General features: G+C 43.5%; 1 protein-coding gene across 1 annotated transcript in view; it reads left to right on the top strand.

The window, feature by feature from the left end:
- The first annotated feature begins 1035 nt into the window (after positions 1-1035).
- Positions 1036-10572, top strand: part of LOC119461936 (uncharacterized) — a 189516-nt gene continuing 179979 nt past the window's right edge. The window contains exon 1 of the mRNA XM_037723300.2: positions 1036-1258. Coding sequence (XP_037579228.2) covers positions 1230-1258 — 29 coding nt within the window. The 5' untranslated portion in view covers positions 1036-1229. The remainder of the gene's footprint in view (positions 1259-10572) is intronic.

Here is a 10572-nt window from a genome sequence, read left to right as displayed (position 1 = left end):
TTGTTTGAAGATGCCATATCTCGATCTCATATGTGTTGGAGAACTACGTTATCATAAAGGGATTATTTATTCTGATATATGTATTGTTGGCGCTCGGCGATGAACGCGCCCTCAACTCGGTTGCGCGAGAATACGAGCCTTATTTACTGTCACAACAAGCGGCCAAAAACGTAGTGGAATAAATAAATTAGAAGAAGAAAAAACGGGAAGAAAATTATATCCCACATTGCACAATGGTTGTATATTATGTGCGAATTCTCATAACATTTTAACGTAGTAATAAATCAAGTAGAATTTGAGAAATGTGCAGATTATTCATATATTTAGGGAATTCTTTCGTGGCGCGTAGGGAGACTATGTGTTTGGGTCCCGATGCTTTCACAACACTGTAAAAAAAGACAGTTAAACAGTTAGAAAGGCAATTAAACAGTTATTTTTTATGCGCACCCCCAAACTATTTTTCTTCGCAGAAAATCTTGATTAGGGAATTTCTACACCTTATTCTCGTGTACTACGGCTTAGCCTCGTGAATATATAGTCATCCCTCGTTGTGAGGCGTCATCTCTTATTCGTGTTCCTGCACTTCTTTGGAAACACCAGGGGCAGGCCTCCCACGTTGTCAGAAAGAAGCGCCCTCAGCATAGATCAAGTACTCGGTTCGACCAATATTGAACTATTCACATATATCCGCTGGTCGTTTAGCGAATATACTAAGTCCCATATGTAACACCATGGAAGTCATTCACAGTATTGGCGACGGAAGACCGGACCCTAGCAAATGTTGACTACCTATACGCCTTTAGGAAGGGCAACAATAACTCGAAGACGCGGAGAAGAGTGACTGAAATGCACCAGGCACGCGAAGGCGTTCAAACACGGGCAGTGAAACAAGATAAAATAAAACGGCAGTTGCCTGTGCACAGCTAGAGTTGGCGCATAGTGCGCAGCTTGTGAGTTGTGAAACTCGCGGCCATGACAGCGCTGAGGAGCACGACCAGCTTCTCACCAGCTCTGTTTTCCCCTTCCAGAGGCTCTCTTGGGGGCGCCTTCGCTCCTCCGCATAATTAAGTCCAGCAGCGCAAGACAGCGCACCCGACGACTCTCACCTCATAGAAACGAGCGTGAATGCGTTCGTATAAGACGAGAACGTAAGGCGAAGGCATACAGCGTGGAGCAGTGCCCGACACCATCAGGCTCGAGGTGGCCTATTCCCCAGAGTCAGCCTCCAGATGCGTGGAAGGACTGCGCGGCGCCGTTGGTAAGCAGTGAAGCGGGATCTCGCACCGTCGTTGTGCGGCTGGTGATGCGGAACGTAAAAATGTTGATCTGAAGCTTGTACGGGGGAACATCGCGCTGCTGAAAGTTCTATTATCAGAACGGCCCACTGCATGTGCAGGCCGTCTGCGGTCGCCCAAGAGGAAGCAGTGCCGAATGATTTGCACGTTTATCCTTTAACTATTAATAGGTATAACTTGTGGGAAGTGGGAGTATCGGAGATTAATACGGACCAAAGTACGGGAACCTGTACAAAAAAAAAGAAATAGAAAAGACATCTGAGAGTCGTGTTCAATTAACAAACGTTCATTTCTACTGGCGGCATAGGAGGACACAGGGCTTTCTCTAAATTGAAAAGATGTCGGGGATCGCATGCTTATAGCCACCAAAAAGCTTCGCTGAACTTTTGTGCATTCTAAAATTAGTGTACTCATTACTGCCACATTTTCTGGCGTTCCTAGCTAACCCACACTTAAGATATATAACAGCCTCCTTAAAGCGTGGCAGCTAGATTATCCGTCATATTTTACTCACTTTTACAGTGCTGCATACGCTGAATTTCATGAAAACCTATGTTATGAAGCTATGCTTCCTTTTTCTTTCAAGCGAAACTAATTAGCCGGAGCACTCATCCACGTATACTGATATATAGGGTAAACGTTTTCTCGCAACAGTAATCTCTTGGCCATGTTTCACAAGACGAGTGTTTCTGAGCGTAGATGCGCGTCCGCTGCATAAATATAACGTCTTCAATGAACCCTCGAGGTGTGTTGAACGCGCCAAGAGTAACAGGGTGAAAGCTTCGCTTTCCCAAGTCATGTTTCCCGCGCTGCGTTGCTGTTGTGTACCGTTGAGTAACTGTCGACTCTTGGTGACACCACTAATATATATCAACGCCAATAAGATGCTTAACACAGGTTTTTTTAAGCTCACTAAGACGCTTCTTTGAGTACTCGTGCCTACCATCATCGGAATTCATCGCTGTACTTTGCTGTAACACTATGCCGTTCGATTCAATTTCTTACGTCTGAAATCGAACGCCTTCACTAATTCGAACATTCCCTACTCGGTTCGTCGTCTTTTTTTCCTTTCTTTTTCTTGCTTTTTTCCCCACGAGGTATCGTTGGTAGCTCCTGCTACTGTCACTCTATTTTGTTTTCGTGACTTCAGCCCTATATCGCCGTTTTTAGAAGGAAGTTTTGACGAGTGGTCATCTCAACCGAATTTTTACTCTTATCCAGGTCAGCTATATTCCGAAACGGTGCTTCCAGTTAAACCTTACGAGATATATAACGTGCAGTTCAGGTCAGAAGCCTTTCCATGCCAGTGGCGCTGAACCATACCCAATGGCCTAACAGGAGGGAGACGAAGGAGAGGGGTAGGGGGAAGGATCACCCCTGGTGCAGGCCACTGAATGGCGGCTGTGCTGCGTTTGCCATAAGTAACTGCTTCCGGTGATAAGAAATAGTAATGATGTTTTGCCATACGCACTGATTGCATCGTGGAGGACATTGTTTACTTCGTCATTTTAATGTATAACATTTTAGCTGCTGAGTGTTTAGCGACACAAATTGTAGAACACTTACAAAATGTGACATTTCAGACCCACCATATTGTCTTCTTTGTTATTTTTATAGAAATAAATGCCGAATTACAGGCAGAAATTGCAGCGTCGCCCTTTTAAATTATTTCACATTCACAATACCTAATGTGCGTTAGGGAATAGGGGGGAGTGCCAAGAGAAAAATAAAAGTGGATGGGGGGGGGGGGGGGGGGGGGGTTACTTACACGCCAAGCAGCCGCACCGGGCATCCGGCAAGCCTAGTGAGGGCACTGACCAAACCTGTGAAAATATAAATGCCGTAAGGCCATTTCGAAGGGGGGAAAATTGGAATTATACAAGCTTGATTACTAAATAAATTACAAACGCTTGTTCTCAAAAGAGAAAAAAACGCACTCGGAAATTCCCTGCTTTTATTTATCCTCTCGAGAGATATCCGGCATCAAAAAGCAGCAAAGCAGAAGAGAAAGCATCCTTGTATCAAAAAGACGGATTGCTCAGCTGAAATACTGCTGCAATACTGCTGCAGATTTTAAGAAAAAAATGAGAATGGTTGCATATTCGCAGCATTCGTTGAGCGTCGCATAGAGAAGTGCGCTTCCAATGGCAGGCCATTTATCACGTGGCTAAGGAACGTACTAGCTTCGTTTTCTTTATTTTTATTTTCTGGCACGAACTCTCGCCGAAGCAAGATATCGGCTCATTCATGGCGGGAAAATTCCGTCATTATCATCCATCCTTGCCAGGAGGCCCGATGGGTAAGGCGAGACCGAATGAAAGCAAAGATGCGAGAAGGTTTCCACTCCTGTCGCAGTGAATAAATACATCGTCGTGAGGAATACTAAGGTGGGGCTAGTGAGCACACGTTTCACCATAAATTGTCCTTGCCTTTTACCTTCTCGGGGCTACTATGCATTTAGAGAAGCTGAACATTTGCTGCATGGATATTTATGTGTTTCCTATGGTAAATGTATATGGTGGCAAGATGGCGAGACTTCTGTTAAACAGTATTTGCAGTCAAAGTTAAAAGCAGAATACTACACGGAAAAACATAACATAAGAAGAACAAAAGTCCATTATAAAATCGCTCCAACGAAGACTTCTCCGTAATAAGTTTCTCCAGCCTTTGTTCAAAAAGACCATGTATTAGTGATGCGTCTTAACTTGAGATGAATAAAACGCTGGTACGAAAAAAAAAGCAAGTACCGTTTAAGAAACATTGTGTGCTAAAAATGCGTTCCCTAACGCTACACATGCAGAAATCTCGGAAGAGAAAAGGGACATGCACGCTGAATCGGTGCGGCTCCCACTGGAACAAAAAAAGAAAAGAAAGAAATAGTTTATCGATCGAAAGGAGAGTTTGCTTTCTGCAAGTGCTTTAATCAGTCATGCTGGACGGTGCACTTTAACTTATGGAATGCCAGATGTATTATTTGAAATATTTTGAAGAAGGACGCAGTGGGAAAGGACTTTCTGCACGAGAAAGACGCATTACCTTGCCCAGACTTCCGGTAGATACAATACCTGACAGTTCACAGCGCGTATCATTCCATAATGTGCCCAAACCTGAACCACAGGGCAAGTGCCTGCGTTCACCATCGACCTGTGTTTTCATGCCTTGGGCCGGTATTTTAATTTTTCTTTCTCCACCGGTGCCTTCTCATAAAACCACGTATCAAATAGAACCCGCGAGAGCAGCTTCGTCCTCCAAAAATATTGATAATTAAAGTAGGCGCGCACAAAGAAGACACCCATCAAGCGCCATTGCTATTCCATGGTCCGTCGAACTCCTACACGTGCCCTTTGTCCTTAAACTTTTTTTTTCATCTTTGCCCAAGATTTGGTGACAGGCTTCACACCGAAGAAAAAAGCGGTGGACAGTGTGGTAGCGGGAAGCTGAATATCCTGCAGCCTTTTGCCTCCTTCCAGAGAAGCTAAGGGTGGAAGACGGACAAGTCCGAAGGTCATCTATAAGAGCTAGGGGGCAAGTAGGTGGCCTGCCATGCAGCGATGTGGTATTTTGCTGCTGATTCACTAGGAACTCTAACGAATATATGAACCGGACATTTTCCCTGGCAATCAGCCGTGGACAAACAGCGAAAAGCTGAAATGTATGGTTCAGCTGCGCCACTAAATAATATTTAGTGGTATTCGCGCTATTTAGCTCGGTAGACTTTGCTATACGAGCCTAAAAAATTTCACACAACTTCGACGTCACTCACACTGCTCACATGATAACCTACTACGAGAAAAATTGTTACGTTTACGAGCTTAAGTGTCGTGAAAAATACAGTCTTCTTGGAACCCAAGCATCAAGTATGAAGTACAGGCGCATGGCGTACAGCGCGCGATGTGCCACCCCAATTTTGTTTTCCTTACGTGCAACGAATACATTCACCTTTTCAACGACAACTGTGGTAGGCAAGCATTTTAATTCACAATAATAATTTTAGCATGCAAATAAAAAATACAATTCTTACGTGTAGCTGTATTAGGTCAAACGATTTCGTTGTATTTTCTGTAGTGTGTCATGCTCTCAATTTTTAGATTTATCTAAGAATAAAGCATTAAAACAACAAGTAAGCGCACGGTTTCTGACTGTTTTTGTTTTGTAGACTTTACATGGTCGTGCGATTCTAGCTCACCAAACCACTGAAAGTAAAGTACACGACTTAATCTCTTTTTTTTTTCTTTTTTTGTAATGACAACATGTTATCGTAGTATTACGCAACAGTAAAAACCTGGCTGAGAAAAGTTGCGCATTGAACTAATCACTAAGCGATTCTGCAGCAGCCTGAGTTGCACATTCAGGCGACTGAAACCACACAAACTACGTAAAGGCACGATACGCATTCTCATTAGCAAACATACCCATAATCACTGTCATATTTGAGTCCTGTTTGGTGTACGCGGCTTTGTCAAGCTGCGTGATTTGGAGCGTTTTTGCCACGCTCTGTTTAGTGGGGTAATATGTCATCATCATCATCATCATCATCATCATCATCATCATCATCATCATCATCATCATCATCATCATCATCAGACTATATTTATGTCCAGTGCAGGACGAAGGCCTCTTCCTGCGATACTATACTATTGCTACCTACAGATGCTGTAGTTAAGCTTACTGGTGTAAAAAATATTCTTCTAGCCTCGTAAATTTCTACTTCTCGTATGCGTATACTACGTTACTTCTGTTATTTTGACATACGTACGGCACAGACATCTCTTATCACGCGTCGAAATGCACAGTGTCTGTGTAACGTATTCACATTCACTGCTGATCAGGATGGCATTAGCTCAGAAAATATTTTGCATTGGGTAATGGGTTTTCAATCTCGAGTTCAAGAAGTTTTCATTGCTGAAGGCTTTCCATTTATTTACGAGTTCGCCTTGGCAAGCTGAGTGAAATCACGAGTACTCTTTCGTTTGATTAAGAAATTGGTGCTCTACATCCAGTCCACTCTCATGGATACCACAGCTAGCTTCCCCAAGCCTCATCGATTCCACAGCGTCCAGCGTGTTCTTGCTGTGTGTGATGGGCTTCACGTAGTCCCACAAAAGGAAAGTCCTTCGCTCGAGCGTGCGAAAAGCCCCATTTTGCAGTTCCTACCTGCATTAAGGGTTTGGCATGATATTCGTTCCAGCACCAATTTGTCACCATATGTTCGATTGCAAAACTTAGTAAGGCAGAGACAAGGAACTTGAAAGAACGGTGTTGCTGTTTATAAATTACTAAAAGTAAATGGAAGGAACCATCTCAAAAATTACCTTGGCTATATCTAGAGGGAAGGACGCGATGCGTTCGGGCTTGCTTCTGTAAAAAAAAAATCATTTCAAATGGTACTGTTTTTACTGGGTTGCTTCGAAGTACGAAAGAAAGGTAACTACTTCAAGGAATGAATGTGAGAGCCAAACGAAATTTCCGTCGCCTAGAGCTTATAAGAAGCATAAGCTTAGAAACAGCCGCTGCCGACTGTGCCTTAAGGTCAAAGTTGCGCAGAAACTTGTGGATTTATGAACTAAGCACTAAGCCGTCTTGTATGTAAACGGTGAAAAAAATGAGCTGCCACCGTCCTAGATTAGCAATGTAAGGAGTGTTATTTTCGGGCCCTCTGAAGCGGGTGGTCCCTGTTAGCTTTGTGTGGTGAGAAAGATGGCAAAAGAACCGCACTTTTCTCGCAAGCGCGCAGAGCACGGCGGAACCATTTATACAGAGTAATATCGGAACAATTTATGGTCTGTCTAGCGAAGTCCAGCAGACTGTTTATCCACTTGTGCAATGCTGACCACCTGGCGCAACATTCCCCCGTCATGGCAGGGCCTTTCGTAGAGAGCAGTGGCCGAATACCGCTAATGTTCTTGCGCAAGTAGTAATCACAAACTTTGTCTCGTAGTTTTTACAATAGGTATATACAGATGGTTCCTTACCCACGTGCACATCATTACACCGTGCACTTTTCCTGAAACGTTCTTTGAACCATTCAGGTTCTTGTTAACTATCCATTAAAGCTGGTCGCCTATTAACACCAATATATGAGCCATAATTCCACAACAGTATTCGTGAACAAATAACCTGTAAGAACGGGAAGCGTCCTAACCACGACATCGCAAGTGCTCGCCACTGCAGCAGAGTAATGAAGAAATTTGACGCACGACTCACAATATCTCTTGTACTTGAGACTGTGTTGTAATTTTTCGCCATTATGCTAAAGTGCACTGAAGACCTGTCGCACTCGGGCATCGCCGTATCCGAAACAGGCATTTGTCATTGATTGCAATTTCTCTCTGCCGCCCATTGAATGTGGCATTCCCCAAGGTAGTCTCCTTATCTCGTTCTGGTTTCTCATTTATATTAATGACCTAGTTACTATTTATAGTGAATCGTATCTATACATTCTTTGCGCTAACTATACCAACCTTTCTTACGGCGATGATGATGCGACTACGAGCGCTCAAAAACGCCATATGCCAGTTTTCATGGTGTCCAAAACTAACTACATTATTCACGAAGTGTATATTTAGAGGGAAGGGGGGATATGCAAGGGGTGATGTGAGGGCAAAATTTGAAGTGTGTGGGTCATTTAAGGGTTAAGTAAAAACTGCTAAACCACCGTTCTTTTTTTTTCGTTTTTGTTATGCATGTTCAGAGGCGTTATATGAAATGCAGATAATGGGGTCCATGTTATGGGTCATGTAAAAACAACAGCTTCTGTGGTGTTACGTGCAAAACCAGCCTATGATTATGAGGAGTGCTGTAGTGGGCGGTCTCCGGATTAATTTTGACCACCTCGGGTTCTTTAAGGTTCACCTAAATCTAAGCACACAAGCGTTTTTGCATTTGGCCCTCCTCAAAATATGGCCGCAGTGGCCGAAATCGAACCCGTGACGTCGAGCTCAGCAGCGGAACGCCATAGCCGCTGAGCTACCGCGGTGGGTGGCGGCGGTTATGGGCGACGTGGACCGAATGTTTCAAGTGTGTAGGCTAATTAATCTCCTTGTGAAAAAGGAATTACTGATACAAGCGTTCGAGAGCATTACAAGCGTATATTACGAACTGCTCAGAGCGTTTGCCCATCCTTCTTCTTCTTTCTGGGGTTTTACGTGCCAAAACCAGTTCTGATTATGCGGCACGCCGTAGTGGAGGGCTCCGGAATAATTTTGACCACCTAGGGTTCTTTAACGTGCACTAGAACGCGAGCACACGGGCGTTTTTGCATTTCGCCTCCATCGAAATGCGGCCGCCGCGGCCGGGATTCGATCCCGTGATCTCGTGCTCAGCAACGCGTGATCTCGTGCCTAGAGCGTTTGCCCAGTGTCCTGAAAGAACTCAACGGGCCACAGAATTGAAATTTTGAGTAAATGGGCAAAACTTTACGCATGATGTGTGAGCAAAGTTTCAAGTGCCAGGTAATTACAGTGTTCCAAAAAAATTCGAAAACCAGTGTTTGAAATTGTCATATCCCCGTTATCAGCGATGTTTCCCATGCAATGTTCCGAGAGAACTCTTCGTCATGCCAAGTTTACAGTTTCAGAAAATGAAACACATGTTAACATTAATGCGTGGTGAAACAATAATGTTTCTGGCTTAATTATATGCGTTGCAAATCATTCCGGAATTCTCGTGTTTTTTTTTTTGTTTTTGTTTTTTTCACTATTTATATGAGTTGCGCGAAGTATTGTAGGTTTTTCCGGCGTCCTCGGTGAATTAAACAAGGTGCCTTGTTTATGTTTGAGTATAATCATGTTTGAGTATTTGAGTTCGTTTTTAACACGAAAGTATTTTATGCTGTGGTCCACCATCAACTAACTTCCTGTAACGGATGTGACGTCGGTGCGAACGCGTGAAATATGCTCTCTTGACAGAGATGGCGCCGCCATCTAGGAGAGGCTGGTTACGGGTAATATTTAGGCGAAGTTCAACGTGTGTGTATAAATTACGGTCATAGCAGTAAATTACGTATGCAAGCGATCCGGAGCGTTGTGTACTTTACGAGCAGCACACAATTTATCCCACAGCTCTAGGAGAAAAAAAAACACCACTAAAATTATGTTTAGCGAACATGGGGGGTACACTATGGTAAATCTATATGGGAAGTGACATGCCTGTGGGTCAGATAGCCTTTGTAGCCTTTGTGAAGCTTTTCTTACAAACGTGCTCGAAAGCGTTAATGGCGAGCAAAGCTTCAAACCGGCCAGTCATGTGCAGGCAACGCTTTAATTCCATTGCGCCCAGGTGAATTTCTTAATGCAGCGGCTCGAAATAAACAGCTTCACTGAAAATTCGAGATTTCGCAAGGGAGCACAAGTCTGCCGCCTTTCGTATTTTTTTTTCTTTTCCTTGTAGTTGTAGTAGTAGTGGTCCATCTGCAGACAAAATGATACATTACGCATGTGTTCTTAGCTTACTAAATAATGGCCGATGGTTAATGCACTATAGATCAGCCTAAATTGGAAGCCGCATCTTTATGGCAAGAAAGCGTTAACGTTATCTCTAGCAGCGACCTTGTTCTGGGAAACAAAACAGTTGATTTCGCACAGTTTTAAATCGCTTGGTGTTGTATTTAACTTGTCCATGAACTGGACAAAACACGCATCACGTCTTTCAAAAAAGCCGTCACAGCCCGTTTGATGTCTGTCGGTTTGATTTTTTCCTGAAATTAAACCTGGTCACTTTTCCAATCTTTAAGCACTGCCACCTGGTTTGTAGCACAACTTCCAAAAATGAGCTAGCTAAATTGCTTCTCCTGCACAACATGGTGGTTAAAAATATTGCGCGCGTTGCTTGTAGAACTCACACTCAAGCATTTTTATTCCTGACACTGAATTATATACATTGAAGATATATATGAATATAAGTAGCTATATAATAAAAAAATTACTCCTCTTGACATGTGTAACTTTTTGAAAGCTTTTGCTCAACTGACACCCACAAAATGTATTTCCGATTAAATGCACTAAGAAATGGACAGTTCCTATTATAACGGTGACCAGCTATGGTAAGCAGACCTTACAGTTCTTATTACAAGCCATATTAAACAATTCAAGCGGCAACAGCGCTAAGGGCATGGACGAAGATGAAGGCACATTGAAAACGTCCCGTTGCACTGTTGTAGAATCTTGCAAACGCGCACAGCATGCCTAGGGGAAGGATCAAAGCATCAGAAAATGTTCCATCCTGACGTCGGGGGGTAGAAGTCTATTCCGAATGGGGAAGCCCAGATAGCGGGCGCCCC

Source organism: Dermacentor silvarum, chromosome 8 (genome assembly GCF_013339745.2).
Source record: "Dermacentor silvarum isolate Dsil-2018 chromosome 8, BIME_Dsil_1.4, whole genome shotgun sequence".
NCBI lineage: Eukaryota > Metazoa > Arthropoda > Arachnida > Ixodida > Ixodidae > Dermacentor > Dermacentor silvarum.
This window is presented reverse-complemented; position numbering and strand designations above follow the sequence as displayed.